This window comes from Myodes glareolus, chromosome 21, assembly GCF_982192425.1.
Source record: "Myodes glareolus chromosome 21, mMyoGla1.1, whole genome shotgun sequence".
Taxonomy (NCBI): domain Eukaryota; kingdom Metazoa; phylum Chordata; class Mammalia; order Rodentia; family Cricetidae; genus Myodes; species Myodes glareolus.
The window spans coordinates 53,147,223-53,169,788 of record NC_142046.1 but is presented as its reverse complement, the minus strand read 5'-3'; the positions used below and the strand labels follow the sequence as shown (position 1 = coordinate 53,169,788).

Here is a 22,566-nt window from a genome sequence, read left to right as displayed (position 1 = left end):
TCCAACTGACCACGCACTGACATCTTCAAAACCAAGCTGAGTCAGGTGGGTAGCGCCCCTCTACAATCCCACACCCCGGGAAGCTTGTGGTCAAGGTCAGAGCTATAGGAAGGGAAAGAAAGGAGCAACAGCGAAGACTTGGTGCCCTTTCCTCTCCATCAGGTGACCACTTCAGGTCGTTTCTTGCAATAAAAGAAAGCTGGCTAATTCCATAATGTAAATCCACTTTGTTCGTGGTTGGTTGCCTTGGTCTGTATGACTGAGTCACTGTTGTTGTGCCTTGTACTGTCCTAGGTCATTTTGTGAAGCTACAGCCAACGTGAAAGCATGTGCAAGATGGTGCTGGAGGTAACAGAGAAGAGTGTTAGGAAGACACCTTATTGTACATGTAAACAAAGATTTCTCTGGGAGTTGAGACGCCTCCATTAAAATGACTAGGTTTTTTTTTTTAATTTATGTGCACGTGTGCATGCCTTGCGTGCATGCATGTGAGTATGTGCGTGTGTGTGTGTGTGTGTGTGTGTGTGTGTGTGTGTGTGTGTTTATATGAGGAGGTCAGAGAGGTAGAGAGGTGTCAGATTCCCTGGAGCTGGAATTACAGGCAATTGTGAGCTGCCCGATGTGAGTGCTGAAACCCGGCTTAGGTTCTCTGCAGGAACAATATGTGCTCTTAACCACATCTCTCCAGCTTCAAAATGACAATTAAGAAGGTAAAGATCAGGGGAGGTTAGGAGGTGGCACAAATATTTTGACCTGATGAAGGGCACAAAAACATCGCTCTTGCCTCTGAGCAACTACCAAAAATAGCAAGGGGTGGGGGACAACCTACCCTTTAATGAACTTATTATGACTTGGTGGCTTTAATGAGAAACGCAGAGTGACATCAGTGTGTATTCTGGGAGTCTGTCTCCAAGTGGAGTGAGTGACAGTGACTTGGTGAGGCTCCTATTTCTGTGAGCATGTCCCCATGCTGAGAAGCCCTTGGGTTCAGCCTGGCTCAGGGAGGTTTGGACGCTTCACTTCCCCTGCCCCCTCCCCCAGTCTCTGAGTGCAACTAAACAGGGAAGAGATTTGCTGCTCCTGATAGGAATCTCTCTCTCTCTCTCTCTCTCTCTCTCTCTCTCTCTCTCTCTCTCACACACACACACACACACACACACACACACACACACACACCCCAACCACAGGAGAAGGGAGGAAGAGCTGGGGATAGAGGGTTTTAAGCAAGTGTGTTTTCCCGATTTTGTGTCAGACTAGAACTGCTTCATTTGTTTTGAGCTAGGGGCTTGTTACCCAGGCTGATCTCATCCTCTGGGCTCCAGGTATCACTCTGTTGTTTTGTTTGCTTCCTCCTTGCTTTTCTGTGACTGTACCTTGCTGTACATACAGCCTTGGCTGTCCTGGAACTCACTGTGTAGACCAGCCTGGCCTCAAACTCATAACAATCCTCCCGTCTCTGCTTTCTGCCTCCTAAGTATCCTGGTCACAGGTGTGCAGCAGTGGCCCTGGTCACAGGTGTGCACCACTGTCCCTGATCACAGGTGTGCACCACTGTCCCTGATCACAGGTGTGCACCACTGTCCCTGGTCACAGGTGTGCAGCAGTGTCCCTGGTCACAGGTGTGCAGCAGTGTCCCTGGTCACAGGCGTGCACCACTGTCCCTGGTCACAGGCGTGTACCACTGTCCCTGATCACAGGCGTGCAGCACTGTCCCTGATCACAGGCGTGCAGCACTGTCCCTGGTCACAGGCGTGCACCACTGTCCCTGGTCACAGGCGTGCACCACTGTCCCTGATCACAGGTGTGCACCACTGTCCCTGGTCACAGGTGTGTACCACTGTCCCTGGTCACAGGTGTGCAGTAGTGTCCCTGATCGCAGGTGTGCATCACTGTCCCTGGTCACAGGTGTGCACCACTGTCCCTGATCACTATGACCAGTCTCATTCCAGGTTACTTATTTATTTATATGGTCATGGGTAGCACCTATCTCTAGCAAATGGAGCCTCATACCGGGAGGGTCTCCTCTGTTCCGCAGCACGAACAACAGTCTTTAGCAAGGTAGAAAATCTCGAGTTAACATGACTCAAGGCCCCCAACAATGAGCTGCCAGCCTCTAAGGTGGGGTAGAGAGAACAGGAGGAGAAAGAAGAAACCAGGTGACTGGCAGCCAAGTTTGCCAAACAAGGTTGTGCCCAATGAGGAAGTTTTAACAGCAAAGACTCTGAAAGGCTGTAATAAAAACGCTTTCTCCATATTTTCCACAAAAATCAGTGTGTATGTGTGTGTATGTATATATATGTACATATGTATATACACACATATATATTTATATACAGTTCAGTTATGCGTTGACTTCTGTGGAGTCAATATTAATAAATAAAGCACAGGGAAGAACAGGAAACCCAAGGGGACTGATCACATTGCCTTGGAAAAAGTACTGCTGCTTTCCTTAAAGGGGCCCTTTTATTCATGGGGAAAGCCTTTCTGTAACTGAGTTACGACACATGGAGGATATATGGAAATTTTATATAAGGGCTGTCCACACGTGCCACACATACATACACATGCACGCACATGTACACACACGTGTACACACATACACACACACACACACACACACACACACACACACACACACACACTTCTGTCTTAAAAACTCCAGGGAGGGAAATACTCACAGGTCGTTAGACTAAAACCTCACTGACCATTTTGCAATGGATAACCAATTTGTGCTCTTCCCAACTGGTCAGTCCTGAAAACACATACAGATTGAGCAGGCTGTATTTAGGGATATATATATATATATATATCAACAATTAATAAAAAAATAGGCCCCAAATTCAAAAGAGAGCAAGGAGAGGTATATGGTAGGTTTTGGAGGGAGGAAAGAAAAGGGGAAAACGATGTAATTATAATCTCAAAATAAGAAAAATAATAAAAAAGAAAAAAATTGTTCAGCTAGAAGATAAATTACTTCTTAAAGTAGTGAAGTTAATTTTTTCAGACAAACAAACAAACAAAAAGAAAATCACAAAAGACCTCCCTGGGCTAGTTTTCGGGTGGTCCCAGCTACTCAGAGGGGTGAGCCAGGAAATCCTTCCCTGGAGCTGCACAAGCTGAGGTCAGACTGGGCAGCTTAGCCAGACCCCACCTGGAATAAGTAGATGCATACATACATGTACACACACACACACACACACACACACAGACTCAACTACGATGTTTTGCAAAACTAAATCTCATTCCTGAGCTTCCAAATTTTACTCTGTGGCATCAAAAGTATACAGTACCAGTCCTCTGGGGGCAGCAGGGCAATCTCAGCCTGAATGAGGACGCCAGAATTCGGTCTATTGAGTAGCGACCCCAGCTTTGCTAGACTCTGAGCATGCAAACTTGGCTACGAAATTTATTTCTGTGTGGTTCCTCAGCCTTATTCACCATCTGGACATGTAGAATAAAATGCCAGGCACATGTGCCTGGCACAGAGTGGGTGTTGAATACACGGTAGAACCGATGGGCAAAAAGCATTGATAACTGAACCAGCACAGCCCAAGCCATTCCCTTCCAAAGTCAACATTTAGAAAACGTCACTTTTAAAGCTCTGGATTCCTTAGTGGCCTTTCTTGTCCTCTGACTAGGGAATAAAATAAGAATTTCCTTTTTCTCCCGATGGCAGGCATGTCTTGGCATGCCAAAGAGCTTCAAATCGTGTTCCAGGCTTTCCAGTTGTTCTGAAGACGCGCTTTGAAAGGCTTATGTGACATTTGAACAATAAACCCATAATCCAGCTGCGTTTCTTAGCCATCCCCACCCCGCCCCACCCCCACTCACAACTGTTTCCGTGTTGACTTAACGTTATTCATTTGCTTGTATTGTTATTGAGAAGGAATTCTTAATTAAATGGCCTGGCATCACCCAGACCACGTGGAGTGGTCCTAAGCGACAATCCCTAATTTATTGCCAACTTTGTTTCATACTTGCAATTTAATTTCTGAAGCCAGAAATACAAATGGATTTTATAATGACGTGTGGGCATCAGATGAGAGGGGACAGGATCGTTGACGAAGAGCTAGTTTTTCAAGGGAAATCTCATAACCCTGCAGCATTGTCTCTAGATTGTGTGGGCTGAACTTCTCAGTGAACACCCAGGCTGCATGAAAATTGAATTTCTAGTATGATTTATGCGGGTAGGAGCTGTGTTTTTAACGTAACATTTTCTATTTGGTTCTCTTTCATTGTTGATCATTTGATCCCGTAGGTAGGAAGTGTGAATTTGGGGACGGAGAGATGGCTCAGAGGGTAAGAGCACTTACTTATCTTGCAGAGGACCAGGACGCAGTTCTCAGCACCTAAATCAGGAGGCTCACAACTGCCTGCAACTCCAGCTCCAGGGCTCCAACAGCTTCTGGTATTGCTGGGCATCTACATGCACACAGTACATGTAATCTCATGCAGGCACACACCACACACATATACACATAATTCTTTTTTTGTTTTGTTTTGTTTTTGTTTTTTTGAGACAGGGGTTCTCTGTGGCTTTGGAGCCTTTCCCGGAACCAGCTCTTGTAGACCAGGCTGACCTCAAACTCACAGAGATCCACCTGCCTCTGCTTCCTGAGTGCTGGGATTAAAGGCGTGCGCCACCACCGCCTGGCCACATAATTCTTGAAAATCATTTTTTAATAAGGAAGCCTGAATCTTTTATCCTATTTCTGCTTCTCGTACTCTTCATTGCGTAAGTTTTAAAGTGCTATCTGATCACGGCGAAGAATTTTTAAGCCCTCCCTGGGCATGGGCATCCACAGGTACAGAGGATCCTGGTATAGCACATCCGTCTAACTGTAGTAACGCAGGTTCGTGGGGCAGTGGGCAAGGGTTTGACATGATTCCCAAACTGTCCCTCTCCGCCAAGTCATTTTCAATGACTCAGCGCTCTCATGGTGGTTTCTCTCTGTTTCCATCTTTTTGGAGTATATGAGCCAAAGTTCACAGCCCAGGTCTGTCCACCGCAGCCTATGATAGGGACGGTGTCATACACAGGGAAGTCCAGTTGACGGGCACTCCAGCAAGACGGCGATAGCTAGAAAGAAGTCCCTCTCCCTGACCTGTGCGTAGGAAGTGTTGATGTTGGGGGGAGGGGCGGGGGGAGGGGAGTCCCAAGTCAAACTCAGCCCTAGCAACGCTCAAGCTTGACTTCTTTCTCTTGTCCTGTGTTGCCGCTCCCTGGGACCGCTAAAGCCACCAAGACAAACACTTGAAACAGGTGTCAGCACCAGGTCTGAGAAAATCCCAACAAACAAGGGTGGCAGATTCTCCCGCAGTTTCCACCATATGCTGCCGTCACTCTAGCAGATGGTTTGCAAGACGGCAATGACATCCCCGCCCTTGCTTCTACCGTTCGGGCAGGGTGACCCTGAAGCTCTGCCCTGGTGAGGTGGGGGGACAGAGCAAAGTGTTTCTCCACCTTTTGCCCCCAGCTGGCTTTCGAATCCCTTCTGGCTAGCTTGCTGCTGTGTCATGGTGGTCAACCGTCCTCAGCTGGGCCCTTGGTTACCGCCTTGCTTCCTGCAAGATGTGCTCAGCTAACAAGTGGCCAAGCTAAGTTCAGACAGTCCCACAAGGGCAGAGATGAGGTTTGACAGAAGTGCCCAGGTGACCAATTAGCCGTGTTTGGTTTTAGAAGTCGTTGTTTGAAGTGGTTAGCTAACACCGGGATGTTTCATGTCATGTGCCAACCCACAGGGTATTTGGGGGATAAGGTTGTTGATCTTTAACTTAGGGAACTTTGGGTAAAGCAGGCTGACTTTAGAAGGACAGAGGCATCTGGTGAAGCTGGGTCTCATCATCAGTGGAAGGCACACATGGAACAGGCTTTCTTTTGGGCCACCAACCAGTTCCCAAATCATGACGTGACGACTTAGCATTAATTATGAATGCTCGCCCTTAGCTTATGCTCATTTCTGGCTATCTTTTTTGCTTTATATTAAATGAACCTGTTTTTCTTTATCTACATTTTGCCTCAGGGCTGTTTACCTTTCTTTCATTCTGTGTGTTTACTCCCTGTCTTTCTGACTGGCGACTGCTTGGTGCCCCCCCCCCCCGCTTCTCCCTTTCTTTCTCTTTTTCCCTTTTTCCCTTCTTTCTCCCGAGCCTAGATCCCTTCTCCTGCTTATTCTTTCTGCCTACCAGCCCCACCTATCCCTCTACTGCCAAGTTCTTGGCTCTTCAGCTTTTTATTAGATCAATCAGGTACCTTACGCAGGCAAAGTAATACGTCTTTACGTAATTAAACAAATGCAGCATAAACAAATGTCACATGTCTTTACATAGTTAACAAAGGCAGTAGAAACAAACGTAACACACCTTTACGTAGTCAAAATACTATTCTACAGCATAAACAAACATCACACAGCTTTACATAGTTAAAGTAATATTCCACAACACACCTAAATAGAAGAAGAAGAGCAGCTTCCCGAAAGAAGGATGTAACTTTCCAGCAGACTGCCTCTGGGCTTCATCGGCGCCACCAGCTCTTCTTGTAATGGACCCTTAGAAGTAGCATTTGCTCGAGAAGCATATGGTCCTCACTTGGATCCATAGGTAACTAAATGCATGAGGAAAACCCGGGATCCCTATGTCCCGCTTTGCTTTCTACAGGTGTGTGTGTGTGTGTGTGTGTGTGTGTGTGTGAGAGAGAGAGAGAGAGAGAGAGAGAGAGAGAGAGAGAGAGAGAGAGAGAGAGAGAGAGAATCATCCTGACGGAAAACCAACTCTGGAAAGAAAGGTCTTGTTCAGCTTACAAACCATCACTGACGGAAGTCAGGGCAGGAGTTCAAGGCAGGAACTGGAGCAGAGTCTGTGGAGAAAGGCTGCTTACTGGTTAGTTCGCATGGCTACTGAGCTTGCCTTCTCAGACAACCCAGGACCACCTTCCCAGGGTTGCACTGCCCACTGCCCATAGTGGGTTGGGATCTCCCACGTCAACCGAGAACAAGTCTCACAGACTTGCCCGCAAGCAATCTGATAAAGCCAATCCCTCAGTTAAGGTTCCCTCTTCTTAGACAACTCTAGCTTGCATCAAGCTAGAAAAAAAGAAAAAGTAGCCCCCATATATTCCGCCTTCTAGCCCTTGCTTCGGGTTACACTCTGTATAGGCCAATCCTGCAAAGAGTGTCTTCTGGCTACCCCAAGATTGTCACCTTCGAGGAGGAAAGGACAAAGATAAATCGGCGCTGTAACCGCTGCAAATCACTGTGGATTCCAGGAAAAGCAAAATCTCCCAAGACGTGACCACTCCCACCACCCAGATTAGGACAAGCAAGGAGGCCAAGCATGGGAGGCGTTCTCCACCCGCTTGTCCTATTCTCTCAGTGTTAGTGACATTAGCCAGTCCTTCCATTCCCCTCTACTGGTATCAGACCAGCAGGGTAACATGGATGGATCAAGGTCCTAGGGCTGTGCTCACCTTCTAGGTAGTGATGTCTACAAGCTGAACACCCACTGTATTAATCCATCCTCTGTTGGTATTTAAGAGGATAACTGAGGCTGGGAGGCAGATAAAGAATGGGGATTCATTTAGCTTACAGTTTCAGAGGCTGAAAGTCCAAGATCAAAGCCCCATCTACTTAGCCTCTAGTGAGGGCCTCAGGGTGAATGGCATCATGAGAAGAGGAAGTGTGAGCCGGGGAGAGCTCGTGGTGAGACAGGAAGCCAAAGAGAAAGGAAACCTAGGCCTCTCTTGAGGCCACAGGGACTAAGCAGGGTTGTGACCTAAGCAGGGTTCCGCAAGAACTGTGTGCTCCCATGACCCAGTCACCTTACAACTGGTTCTTCCATTTGCCAACACTGCCACACTGTGGACCAAGCTTCCAACATGTGAGCCCTCAGGGGGACACACCCAAGCTATTCCCAAACTACTGCACCCGGATATCAGTGCCAGGTCCCTCTAAGTGCCGCTTCCCCGGTAGCCATGGATACATTGGCAGTGCCATCCTAAAGATGACTGTAAGCCATGTCAACTATAGTCCATAATATGGAACAGATGCTGTGGGAGAAAGTGCGGTAACTCTCCAAAACTCAGTGAGCTGGGATCACCAGAGCTGAACGCACATGGACAACCCTGGGGCTTCTCTGGCAAGATGGGGGTGGGGGGGGGGAAGACACGATCCTCAGAAGCTTGTGGGCCATCCAGTAAGATAAGAGACCCCATTTCTAACAAGCTGAGAGATGAGGGCTGACACTCGATGTTCTCCTCTGACCTCCACGTATGTGCTGTGTGTGCGCTGTGGCATGCACACACAAACACTCACATACACAAGTGTGCTTACACTTATGCAAAGATTAAATCAATACAAACAGGGTAGCGGTACATATAGAGACTCATTTGGTCAAAGTGCCATGTAGTAGTAGTTCTGGAGGGCTCAGCCGTGGATGACTCATCTCTGTTCACCTGTTCCATTCAAGGCTCTGGGAACGTGGCGGAAGAGTGGGCAGAAAGAATGCAAGAGCCGATAGATGGTGGGGAGAGCTGTGAAATACCGTCTCTGGGCATGCCATGGCTTCTTCACACATCACCTCAGAGCACCTGTGGCAATCTGCTCAAGAACCGCACAAGATCCAGCCAGTCAAAATGCCAACAAGAATGGAGGAGGAGCCCCTGAGACTTAACCCTTGGTGGCAAAGTAGATGGTTGCCGAGGGAGGAAGAGCCATCCTGCTTTGGGGGTGTGGGCACTGGTAGGTTGTCCGTGTGTCAGTGGGTGATCCACACCCATGTGCACACGATCAGCATTAGTTGGACCCAGGGTTTGTTAATAGTAACAACAAAAGAAGGACATGAAATCGGAAGAGTGAGAGAGTGGGGAGCAAGAAGGGGAGTTGGGAGGAGGCAACGGTGGTTGGGTATGATCAAAATATACTATGTAGGGTGCCTTGGCAGAATGGCATTGAATATAACTGCCTTCCATAGTACACTGTATAAATGCATACAAATTTCAAAGAGTAAATAAAAATATTGTTTGACCATTAAATATAGAATCACTCAATGAATCAACAACCTCACTTCTAGATAGAATTTGAACAGGTGTTTGTATGCCTATGTTCATAAATTAGCATTATTCATAATAGATAAAAGGTAGAAATAAGCCAGATATCTTTCAGTAGATGGATAAATTAATAAAAATTTGGTACGCATATAAATGCACTGTTAATAATTTAGCCTTTGACTGGGGATGTAGCTTAGTTGGTAGAGTGCTTGCCTAGCATGCATGAGGCCCTGGGTTCAATTCTGAGCACCACAGAAATTGGCATGGTAACATATAACTATAATCCCAGTACTGGAGGGGGGGCAGGAAGGTCAAAAGTTCAAGGTCATCAGCTACATAGTGAGCTCAAGGCTGACTTGAACTGCAGGAGACTCTGAGACAAAGTATCAGCCTGAAAAGGGAAGAAAATCCGTACTGACATATATGAGCCTCAGATACATTAAACATGGAACAACTCAGACCCAGATGGGCGAGCGCTGAATGGCTGTACCTCCATGCAGCTTATGAATGGGCACATCCAGAGATGGGGGAGGAATGGTCGCTCTGGCAGCTGCAGGACTGGGGATGGACTGCAGGAAGGGTATAGGGCTTCAGTCTAGGAGCAGAAAGGGTCTCGAATAAAGCATGGTGACCTCTGTCTGACAACATCCACGGAGTTGAATTAGAATAACCTGGCTTCAGTGTGTGAGCATCAGCTCTGGGCTGCTACAGAATGGAAGAAAGAGGAAGATCTAGAGTTACACAATATGCAATTGGGAAGATTTACTGAGGCCATAGCAAGAAGGTACAGAGCCCTTTAGCTTGGGCCAAAGGCTGTGTGCATTGATCAGGTTGAAAATGACGTGGCCCTAGCTGGAATGTATAATACCTGGTTTAGCTTAAGCTCATATCAGAGTCAAGCACATTCCTGGCTCCAAGGTCCAGTTGTAAAGTTCCACATGCTACTGATTGTTTTGGCTTCTTATGGTCTGCTGGGAAACCAAGCAGAAAGCTGACAAGTGTCACTCTGGGACAGCCACGGCAGCTGCAACTCAAGATGGCTAGAGTCGGGTCAGGACGGAGCCGTCCAGCACAGTGCCATTGAGCCGCTCACTCGCTAAAGAGCTTTAGATGGCAAGTTTCGGTTTCTTGGGTATTCTCACAGTAAAGTTGACACATGTCCTACAGAAGACTTAGGTGGGCACGTGACTGTAGGAATCGAGATCCACCTCTGACTTGTCACGCCTGCAGGTTTTTGTAGCTCTCCCTGCTCTTCCTTTCAAACTGCATAATGAAGTAACTAAGGCGCTCTCCACAAGTCAGGGTACTGAGAGATCGGGTCCAGGGTCCAGGAAGTTTCCTCGGCACTTGGTCTCCACTCTCCCCCTTAATGTCTACCTATTCCGGTTGTCCGTCCCTGTACTGTCTTCCTTTGTCCCTCCCTCCCCTACCTGATCCCCATTTCCGTCCCCACCCGCCCCCACTGCACTCATAGAAAAGGAATAACCACACTGCAATCTACAGACCCAGAGAGGCTTAGGAACAAGGAAGGTTGGGGGGGGAGGGGGCATAGTTCTCCCTGGGAAGAGGAAATGGAAACATTTCTCTCTTAGAACACATTGTCTTCCTCTCTCCTTCAGAGCTCACTCAGCCCAACTGTCACTTCCACTGGCCACACTTCCTCACCTCAAGTTAAATCCTCATTTTACATGCTAACCCCATAACCTCCCTTGAAGGGGCTTTTATAGTTGGCTGTCTGGTTATGCAAGTGGTTTCTCCTCTTTCCCACACTGGATGAGAAGCGGAACTCTCTGCGGTTTGTTGCAGCATTGAATCCTCGGTCTGTAGAGGCCTCCTAAAGTACTTAAGATCTGAGGAAGAAAATTATATTTTGGTTCATGGTCAGCAGCTCCAATTCATAGTCCTTTGGCCACATTGCCTTATGGAGGCTGCTTGCATCAGGATCACCCAGTAACAAAGAGGAAAAAAAAAGAGCTGGAATCCCAACAATCCTTAGTCCCAGTGACCTCACGTCTTTCTGTAAGCTCTGCCTCATAAAGGTTCCGCTATCTTTCAATAGCACCACGGGCTGGGGACAAGCCTTCAACATATAAGTACTTTACAGACACTCAAGATCCAAACCATAGCACATCCTAACCATCATCTGCTAACAAATCAATGAACCATCGAGCAAATGGAAAAAAATGACCAGCGAGAGTTGAGTTAAAGGTTTTCCCCAATTTGTAAATAAGTAAAGGCTGCTGTGGCCTGTGTGTATCACCCTCCACTCTGCCATGTAGGACAGATTCAAATCGCTCGGAAGCAAGACGTGTAGTGCATTTGAGATCGACAGCCAAAGGAAAGCTATTGAAGGCGGGGGCTCGTTTTACCACACGGCTCCCTCTCTGCTGCATTTTTATTATGATCAGGAGCACAATTTGAAGCCACGGTGACACTTCTTTTAATTTTCTCACACTGGTAGTCATTGATCAGCATGCATAGCTTGAGAGACAATGCCATTAAATTCAGGAGCGAAGGATATTGAACCTGCATGGCATTCAGACGCTGCTGGGAGAGCTTGGCTACCGGACACTATGCTGGTGACCTTGCTGAGCAGTTATGTTAAACACTTAAATCTATAATTTTCTACTGCAGCTTTTGGGAAAAACATTCTTTTTCTCACCCCGCACCCCACATCTTTCAACAAACCTCATTATCCTTCTTATGACCTTGTAGGCATCTCATTTTCTTTTGGCCTGTTTGCAAGTTTTACAATATTTACTGCATCCACCGATTCAGGAGGGGTTGCCTGGCTCTATACTTTTCAGAGTATAAAGTTTTTGACCTCATCATGTCTACCTTGAATAAAGGAATTTAATGTATTTATAATAAAGCCAGTCATAATTAAAACCTCTCATCTTTATTTTATAGTAATTGTTATTCTCATTTGGGAGACCAAGGGTAATACACATGGGAGAATATATATTCACTTTTAATAATGTTGGAAGTAAATTAAAATGAGGTTACAATGTGTCAGTCACCATGGAATTGGGAAATGGTGCTGGTGAGCTCAGGATACCAGCTTTCACGAAATGTAGAAGGAAGAAGGGTAAAATCAAAACAAGGAAGAATGGACAATCAGCCTTATTAAAGATCTTTATAAATTATCTAGAAATCCATAACAGTGAAAATTTGCAGCTGGTTGATGCCCATGATATAGTGCAATATTGAATAATCATGACTATAAGAAAATTTATTCTGTGACTTTAAAAATATTATTACTATGTAGTAAATCCAAGGCATTGTGTGTGTGTGTACTTCTGGGCAGAAATCAATATTGCATGAAATAATACCACTATTCTTTAGGGCACTAAAAAATGAATAAACACAGAAATTCTTTTACTTGTTTTAGCATTTTGGCAAGGTGGGTTTTAATTGTGGGATGTTACACACAATTTAATAAGACCTCTTAGCGCCATTAATATGTTAATGAGAACCCGGACTTATTTGTAAGAACTGGATATACAATGCAGTGGCTTTCAAACTTATTTGAAGATTGTCTTCAAATTTTCTTGTCTTCATGGTTGTATTTCAGTCTATGGAGAAATAATGTGAGCCTGTGAGACTAGTACAGCCTAGAATACAATATGGACAAAAATAGACTTCCTTAAAAAAATGAGCAGGTCCATAACAGGAAGAATTTAGCTATCTCCTTCTTCAGTATTTATTAACAGCTTCACACTGAGAGATAAGAAGACGCCCCACACATGCAGGGCCACCACCCAGAGCCTCTTCCCACCAGCAGCATCTCTGAAGGCCAAAGGGCGATGAAAGGGTGAACAAAATGTGGCTGATCCATACAACACGTATTGACCAGCCGCGGAAAGGAACGCACGACTGACCCAAGCTGTAACGTGGGATGATCACAGAGGCATTATGTTAAATGAAAGGAGCCAGCACCAAAGGCTTCTATCACGTGATTCCAATTAGCGGAGGTTCAGAGCAAGCTCCTATCGACAGAAAGTAGATCAGGGTTGCCTGGGGTTGGGAGGAGAAATGAGAAATGAATGCAAACGACTGTCCTCTCCGCACGGTGACAATATGATGTCAGACAGTAATACTGGTTGTACAACATCATGAGCATGCTCACTCGAAGGATTAGCGTATGATTTTGTTTCAAGTAAACAAGAACAACAAAAACCAAGTTCAGGCTGGGTTGCAGCCTCAGGCTGAGTGTGAACTTAGCATGCACGAGGCCCTGGGTTCAGTCCTCAGCACATGCACAAAAATAAATAAATAAATGAATGGGAAAAAAATCTAGCACCCACCATACTGGCAAGTGAGACTTCCTGTATCCAAGAAACTGACCACACAGCTAAGTCTTGTCAAGAATATTTAATGAAGACACTGGCTGTTATTTACAGAAGAGATATGTACAGACAATGCCTACACGGTAAATGTAGTCTAATCGTGAAAACAGGAAAAAATGTACTCCAAAATTTCATACTGAATAAAATAAATAAAAAGGAATCGTTTGGCACAATGTCTATTATGTAGCGAATAAATAACTCTATACTGTTGATCGCACGACCTATTTACAATCTATCTGAAAGTGCAAAACAATTGCTGAAAATTAAGGTTTTTGTAGTAACATTTAAGTCCAGAAAATACGGTTTTCTCCATCAGTAACAATAAATTTGTAGAGGAAAGGTTTGTAATGCCCAGGAAAATATTTCGATTTTGAAAAACGCTTTGTGCGTATTGTGCTCTTCTGAATGCTGTTCTTCCTCAGCGCGGACGCTATCAAGAGCCTCAGTGTTTCTTAGCAGTTATTACACACGCAATCCTGATTTGTAAATTTGTAAGAGTTACAATGTAAACATATTTTCTATATAGATCATCCAGAAATTACAGACCAAATAGCCATGATGCTTCATAGTATTGTGGCGAGGTCCTAGTCCTTCAGAGGTAAGATTATGAAGATGGAGGAATATGACCTATAATTTGGACTTTTACGGTTCCTCCACACCCTCCCCAGACCCCATGCCTCAAATCAAGGTGCTAAGTAAAAAAAAAAAAATCATTCAATTATATCATCATCAATGTATCTAAGTCAAACCCACCAGGCACAGTCTCCTACTGCAAACAGCCTGGAAGGGGGTGTCAGGGGCTTGGCATTCCTCAGCAGTGTTGCTTCTTCGTGTGAGCCTGACGACGGCATGGCTGGAAATGAAGAAGGTTGACTATAACGGATGACTCCTAAGCTACGGCACGTCAGCGTCACACAGGTCCAATCACTTCCTCTCTTGTGGGATGCTCGGAAAGCTGGATGTGGCCCTGAGGGGTCTCAGGAGGTGTCTCTGCTCATTCTGGAGAATTCTCTAGTGACCACACAGGCAGTAGTTGTGCACACACACAGGGTGTTCCGGAGAGATTGTGGACTGGAGGCGGAACACCGCTCGGAGCCCTTCGCGTGCCTATGGCCTGCGAGGCTCTAATCTGTGTGACATCTGTGATAAAGTTCTCTGGTTGTCAATCACATTTAATTGCCGTACATAACTCCGGACATCCTGATGGTTTTTATTAGCTTGCGCGGCATCGGGATCTGTTAAAAGAAGAGCAGGCAGAGTTGGCGTTGCCGACTATCTGCACGTGGGATGCAGCTTTATTTTCCCCACTGGCTGACCACATTCATCACAGATTCCCTGGGTTCCGCCAAGACCTGGCCACGCACCACATCCACAGAACTGTTTCGACTTGGTTGGTCCCTCTGCTCCCTCCCACCCTCCAGTTCTCCTTTCTTCTCTGGAACCATCTCTTTTGATCATTTTCTTTTGCATTGCACACCGGGAAAAAAAATTAAAAAGCGTACCAAATAAAAAGGGAAGCATCTGTCTGATGGCCCTGGTGACAGATGAGAATTGTTTTCCCTTCCCAGCTCACCTCCGTGTCTCACCCTCTGTCTCCACCTCCTTTGATCCGGGTGAGGACCAATGTCAAAGATACAGTTTCATTAGCAACTCACACGAGTACTTAACACCTGGACCGCACTGAAGCAAGCCAGTGGGCATCAGGCCTCATAGGCCCCCTGAGCTTGCACACACACACACAGCACCACTTCATTGTATGCCCCTGGGCACGGTCCAGACTTGGGATGGGCCACCTTCTGGCTAATTGATGACTTCTAGTACAGCTTTCTTCTCTGACATGACTTGCTCTCAAGTCCGCCGACTATTCTATTTTGATCTATCGATGTGAGCACCCGGGCTATCAAAAACGAAAATGGATTTTATTCAAACCAGGACTCCAAGAAAATCTAATGCCCATAGTTCCTATACACATTATTTATTAGAATGAGGAAGGCCAGATTCACAGGCAGAGTGGAAAACTGGAAACACAAAGTCTTGGGAAGTGGCTACCTAGTGGCTCCTGAATGCTGCCACCACTTAGGAATCTGTGTCCAGACTAGCCAGGTCTTGCCTTTGTTCCTCTGTTTCTTCTTTCCTTCCTTCCTTCCTTCCTTCCTTCCTTCCTTCCTTCCTTCCTTCCTTCCTTCCTCCCTCCCTCCCTCCCTCCCTCCCTCTCTCCCTCCCTCCCTTCCTTCCTTCCCTTTTCCTTTCCTTCTTTTTGAAACAAGGAGTCTGAGTTTCTCCCCTGTAAATTTCCCCAAATTTGAAATGGAGCCCCTCCTTCTAAAGAAGGACAGGTTGTTTATACATGGCCCAGTCCTCTGCTGCAGTCCGTGGGTCAGGGACTGGCCCGGGGAACTATTCCTTTCTCTAGCAGTAAGCAGGAGTGGCCAAGTTGGAATCTGGACTCTGGACTGCGTTCTCTCCTCCCACCCCAACGCTGTTGCTCCTGTCAGATCCGCCCACAGCTCCACAAGACAATCAGAACGCCATCTGCGTAAGGAGCAGGACGGGAGTGAAGCAGGTCTGAGCACAGAATGCAGAGACAAGCTACAAAGGCCCCTGCTTGCTCTAAGAAGAAACTCATCAGTATAATTATCACATATAAATAATACCACAGCGAACCACAGAACACATTGTGCTTAATTTCCCCCGCTTCCCACTGGCAGTATACTCTCTGCATGTACAATATACTGTAATTACATTGTATATATCCCCACAATGTTTATGAATCTATTCCTATAGCTTTATCTATAGATTGTTGCCTTCAGCGACAAACAGCTGCTGTTTACCAGCAGTTGCTGATAAGTTCAACAAATGCACTGGAAATTTGGAAAAAAAAATCCCTTACTCCTCTCAAAGATATGGAAGAAAGTAGAATTTACTGCCCAAGAGGCTGGTGAAGCAAAGCTGATTCTTCTCTGGCTCCTGTTTGGTTCTAGAACCTCCCCGAGAATCCTTCCCAAAGGCTCTGAGCCCTCTCCAGCACAAAGGACTTTGTATGTGATTTTGAGAATGTTCTGGAATCTTCTGAAGGGACGTGGATTCTGGATAGTAAAGCCTGTTGTAACTGGTACTGCTTCTCCCCACTCTCAGCCGATGTATGGTCCCGTCTCTCACACACAGAGTAAATTACTATAGGAAAGGATGTGAGGTGCTTGACCGCCGACAGGATCCAGGTCAGAGGGGTTGGTAACATGCAAGACCGGTCTCATTTTCAGGAGCGAGAGGGCATGGTTGTGTGAATTAGCTTTTTAAAAGCCCTTCTCACTCCCTAAGCCAAGATTACTTTCTCTAATTGTTTTTCTTTCTTTCTTTTTCTCCTGAACGTTAAAAAAAAAAATGAAGCGTTGAGTAACTCTGGCATTCTAAGTTAGCAAGCTCTGGCTTTGGGCCAGAGCTACACCACAAAGGGTGTACCACTGTGATTATTAAAACAAGAACCTGTCAGTCTCTTAAGACAGGATCTGCTGGAGAGGATGGTGAGGTAGGCTGCTGTCATATCTGTGCCATCGTATCATGTTGAGCTAAAATGCCAGCTCTCTCAAATGACTCACATAATGGCGTTAGCACTGAACTGCAAAGGGTTCGCCTGCTCTCTCCCAAACCAGACCGAGGGAGCAAAGCTCTGGTCCTTATCCCGAGTCCTAGGCCGGCAAAGGCAGCAGCACCGACGAGGAAACTGAAGTCCCAACAGGTTAAAACGGTCATCTGCTAAGACTAATATTTTATACCTACGAAAACATAGCACTGGTGCTTATGGCATATGGCCAACATTTAGAAGAATACCCGGGAAGACTACACACGTTACATAAAATCCTGCCGTGGGACTTTTTGCCAATGTGTTATAAACATTAATGCATTTTCGAGAGACAATAAATTATCTTCTGTTTATAAACCATGGCGCTGACTTTCCAAGGGCTGCTAAGTTCCTTGGCACCGAGCACTGCATCACATCAAGAGTGGCACGGGGAGGCAGGCTTTCACGGGCCCTTGCAACCTGTTCTAGCTACACCGGCAGGAGCAAATGAAGCTCCTTCAAACTCACTCACTGAAAGAGCATTCTGACCCATATTTTCTTGTGTTAAAGCAATGTGACTCTATCTTCGTCTTATAACAGCCAAACCAAGTTCTTAGACCCAAGGCACATGTGTGCTTCATGGTCCAAATTCCATTTGACGCAGTCAAATGCTATCCAAGCTCCTAGGGTGTCTTGAAAGTCTCATTAGAAAGGACTTAATCACCACCACATCCACGGCAGCGTGCCGTAACTCAGAACTTACTGAAGGGCTGGCTTCTGTAGTACCGCACGGTTCTGGCAGTATTGGCGATCATGCGCTAGGAGGAAGAAGAGAAGGAAATGGCAGTCAGTTTAGTGCGTGATCCGCCAAGGGGGAAAACATGAGCTATTCCAACAACACTTGGTATCGCAGGAGACAGCAGCATGCCCTGGCTTGTTGACGCTCGGAAGGCACCTGGTTGATATGTAACTTGCAGAGTGACGTTAATGAGGCATCCCGGTACAAAGCGCTTGCAGGTAACAAATATTCACGGCTTCATGACACAGCCCTTTGTCTCGCCCTGGGCCTGCGCCTCACGTTGTAAAAGTGCACCTGACACTCTACTTTGATGCTGAGAAACTGCTTCCCCCATCCTTTGAAACTGTCTTGGATCTGAAGGAGGTTAGCTTTCAAGTTTCTCCCAGTTAGCAGGCAGTGAGGCGGTAGATTACAACCAACAGGAAGTCGGAATATTCTCCCTGGGACTGTTGCTGCTCACTGTGCTTTCCTGACCCTTTTCAGTACCAGCAAAAGTTTCGGCTTCAATCTGAACTCTGTTTTCCTTCCTTCTTTGTTTTTACCTCATTATTTATAACACTGACATAGTAACATTGTAGGAAACCAAAATGGTAAAGAACAAGCAAAACCATGTAGATTATAAACTCAAGGGGCAAATGCATTTCTATTTCGGTACATTGCCTTCTGATTTTATAAATATATATGTATTTGTATATATGCTTGTAGCAGGCATACATCTGAAAACAATAAAAGAAATAATAAAAATGGTTTTGGTTTTTGGAGACAGGGTTTCTCTGTGTTGCCCTGGCTGTCCTGGAACTCCCTCTGTAGACCAGGCTGGCCTCGAACTCAGAGATCTGCCTCCCTCTACTTCCATGAAGGGCTGAGATCAAAGCTGTGCACCACCACTGTCTGACTAGCCTTCTGATATTTTAATGAACATGCAAATCCATTTAAAAAGTTAAGTCATACTCTGTATGTCTATTTGATTTTGGTTTCCACTTTGGCACGGCACTGAGATTACTCCCCACGCCGTTTGCGTCGTAAACATTCTCTAAGCAGACCAAAACTCAGTTGGCCTTTGTTAATTTTGTCAGTCAGCGATCTTAATTTCTTAAGGTTTTGGTTGCAATAAAAATTTAAAAGAGCATTTTGTGTGTGTGTGTGTTGCATACAGACACAAAAGAAGCAGAAAGGGCTGGGGGATGTGGCTTTGTGGGAAAGTGCTTGTTGAGCAGACGAGAGACCCCAGATTCAGTGGGCAAGTGGCAGAAAAGGATCAACACCTCTACCATGAAGGCTAGGGACGGAGACCTCAGACTCCCACGGAAAACCCTGGTGAGGCCTAAGCCTCATTCTTCAGCCGGATGTCCGGTCATCTAAGCTACTTGAGCAGCACCTAGGCTTGGAAGCCTCTGCATATGCCACTGAACTTGGTGTCTCAGATTCTGAAGGGAACTAACTCTACAGAGTGAATAGCTCTCTCAGCAGGCAGCTGGAAAGGTTCTATCCGGGGGAAAGCAACCCCTGTTTCCAAGGAGCTATGCAAACTCGGTCCCCGCTTTCTGCTCTCATAGGCCCTTGGTTTGCCGAAGTGCAAGAAGATGCCTTTGAGACGACGACAGAAGAGCCAAGGCCAGCGAATGTGTATACAAGAGCATCATCACATCCATTTGCAGGGTTCTGGCAAGCGGAGGCGGCACGTGTCTGTGCGGGATGCTTTCTCCCACACAAAGAGGCCCTCAGCAAAGTTGTTCAAACTTTACTTTCATAAAGAATCCTAAAACCCAGCAGGACTGTTGGTCGGTACGAGAAACAAACTACCAATACCTCCAAGGAAACGTAGCATACAATGTATAATTAGCCTCTGGTATACGGAGCCCCAGAATAAACAGTAACTATGATAATTTCCCTGCTAATTTACTTTAAGCTGTTTCTTCACTCCTCTGAAGGCTCTGCATCGGAAGGGCACAAGTATATTCCATGTAGAATTATTGTAATTCTTCAGATATTGAATGGAGTGTAATTACCGAAAACCCCATGAAATGCTGCCAGTATGCCCCTCTGAAGAATAATAAAACAATTAGCAGAGGTCAGAAACCTCTTCCTATACCATTTTGTAGGGAGTAATTGTTCTGCTTTTTAGTTTTGAAAGATAAAACATCTCATTCTGACTTCAGTTTTAGTCTACTCTCTGTAGCTATCCTCTGAGGCTTCATAATTTTTAGCTCATTATGTAGTTTAACATGTGAGAACAATTGTTCAAATCTGTAATTTCTAGCCCCGAAGTTCATTTTACCCTTCCAAATCTTTGATTAATTTTAACAATGGTTTTAATTTTGACGTATCCTTTTAATTGTATTGCCAAGATAACTTCAGCTTAACTTCAAAATCCAAATTGGGCTTTATAAGGAGGTCCATTCTTTCTCCACGTGAGGTCCACACAATAATGTTTAATGGTGTGAACTCCGTGATGTTAAGTGAGGCCACCAGCATTGCTGGCCAATCCGTGCTTATAGAATGTTTTCCAAGAGGCTGGAAGGGGGGGGATTAACATATTTTACCTCCAATCTCTTTTGCTTTGCACCCATTGACACATGCAATATTTAATATGCTACCGAGACTCTAGGAATCACCCCCCACCCCACCCAAGCATCTCCAGGGTACATAATGCCTTCTATAGCCTGCCTATAAGCCATGGCTTCCGGTGTTTAAGTACACCCAGCAGTGCGAATGCACCACCTTCAGAATCAACCTTCTCATCTCTAACCATTTCGGACCTAGAAGTTTGTTGCTGACTGGAATCAAAAGTATTTTTCCCTCTTCTTTCCAACCAATGAGCTCTGGAACCTTCGCAGATAGGCTAGGTTAGTTCCTCAAACATGTAGACTCCTTCCTTTGGTCTCCCTTATTCAACCTAAACACCCTGATTTATTCAGCAGTTTCATTCATTCAACCATTCATTCATTCTTTTTGTGTGTGTATGTGGTGGGGTTGTTTTCTTGTTTTTTCCAAGACAGGGTGTTTCTCTGTGTAACAATCCTGGTTCCTCTAGAACTCACTCTGAAGATCAGGCTGGTCTCCAGCTCACAGAGACTCACCTACCTCTGCCTCCCAAAGGCGTGCACACCCATGATTGGTTATTCAGCAGTTCCATGCAGGACAATTTTGTCTCTCCTAGCCAGTTTCTACCACAGCACCTTAGAGCACAGAAAAATTACTTTCCTCCTTTTCTTGAGCTGGCTCAGCTATACACCTAAGTCACAATTTGGATAAAATTATGTAGCTGACATCTGTTGGACTTCGGAGAATTAAACCTCACCGCCTGGTTCACTGGGCTGCTGCCCGGATTCAGCTCTCTGCTCTGTCCATTTGAAGCTGATTTTGAGGACCACGGGGGAGGATTTTACATTCATCTCCACTAAAACATATCTAATTAGTCTTTCTGTCTTTTGTGTTTCAAAGGACCTTGCCCCGTGTGTCATCTTTGGTGGCAGACAAGATTATTCGTGGTTGCACTCAGCTGAGGCTTGCTGAAACTGAAGTTCAAGAGACCTGGGCTTCATTATCCAATTCTCATCATGGGGAGGGAGCAAAAAATTACACCCTAGATTTGGAGGTTTTGCTAGAGCAGGTTGGCCAGGCTGGAGTCTGGATTATGGAGAGTTGCCAGGCCTGGAGGGGCAGGACAGGGAGGGGAGGTGGGGGGGGCAAGGGAGGGGATGCTTGATTACTCCAGAGCAGAGCATCAAACCTTCCATCCCAGCAAAGCTGAGGATTACGACTCCTATTAACAATTGCCTCATCACCAAAGTGATTTACAATTTGGGGTGATTGTGAGAACACCTCCATCGGAAGATGTTCCACGTTGGTGGGGTAGACAGACTGGAACCCCTCATCAGAACCCCTGAAATAAGTCTCTGGTTCTAAGTGCAGGCCTTTGGGGCTTGTTTGCATAGTGCAGGGCTGAGAGATGGACCCAGTTGAGGCTGAGGAATTCTCCCCAGGATGAGCATGTGACGAGAGCTCTCAAAGGCAAATGGTGGTGCTGTGTGAAAGACTGTAGCCACATCTAGGTATTTATTTCTCTTTATAACTAAAGACAGATGCAGAAACAGATGCCCTGCCTGGGGCCTAAGAGAACAATATGGAGACCAGCGGTGCCTGTGCTTCGCATCTGGGGTGATAAGCCAGACACTAATGTCCCTCAAGCTCTGAGGTAGAGATTTATCCTTGGACTCAATGGGGTGGGAGGTGTCTTGTTCATGACCTCAGTCTCACCCATTTACTGACCTATCGGCTAGCCTTTTGGGAGCTGAGTTACCCAACCAGGTCTTCTCATTCATATCTCCATACCCATGTGGACCTGGGCTCATCTGCCAGGCCTCTATGCTTTCCAGTCTGCCTAGCTTCTTCCTGCTGACCCTTGGCTCTGCCCAAGCTCACCACTCCTGTTGCTGAGAAGGTTCAGGCTTTTGTACTCAGGGTTCAAGCTCAGACTTGCAGACCTCCAGGCAAGACCACCTGCCACAGGCTCAGACACCACCGCTACAGCCTCCCTGTCCTTAGGCCATTAGGCTACTCAGTTAGGAGCATCCTGAGGAGTGGCTCCCGGGAATCATGCCCCTTCTAGCGAGTGTTTGTTGGAGCAGTTTTTGCCTCTCCTTCTGTTGACAGTTAAGATATCGATACTTCTTATTCTCTTTATTTAGATTTTCAAAGAAGATCTTGCTCTAGTCCAGGCTGGCCTTGAACTCATGACCCTCCAATGCCAGGATTACAGATGTGTACCACACTCGGCACCACTGCTCTCCTTGCTTGCCTGCCTCTCTTTTTT

General features: G+C 46.0%; 1 protein-coding gene and 1 long non-coding RNA gene across 10 annotated transcripts in view; one reads left to right on the top strand and one right to left on the bottom strand.

Moving 5' to 3' along the window:
- Positions 1-13,402: 13,402 nt before the first annotated feature.
- Positions 13,403-22,566, bottom strand: part of Rapgef4 (Rap guanine nucleotide exchange factor 4) — a 262,768-nt gene continuing 253,604 nt past the window's right edge. For all 9 annotated transcript variants that reach the window (XM_085680953.2, XM_085680954.2, XM_048426319.3 and 6 more), the window contains 2 exons: positions 17,715-17,769; positions 13,403-14,627 (listed from right to left, as the gene is read on the bottom strand). In XM_085680953.2, the coding sequence (XP_085537079.1) occupies positions 14,500-14,627; positions 17,715-17,769 (183 nt within the window). In that variant the 3' untranslated portion in view covers positions 13,403-14,499. The remainder of the gene's footprint in view (positions 14,628-17,714; positions 17,770-22,566) is intronic.
- LOC146890404 (uncharacterized) lies at positions 16,433-19,636 on the top strand. Its single transcript, XR_014998812.2, has 2 exons — positions 16,433-16,610; positions 19,307-19,636. It is a non-coding gene; the product is annotated as an uncharacterized LOC146890404 (long non-coding RNA).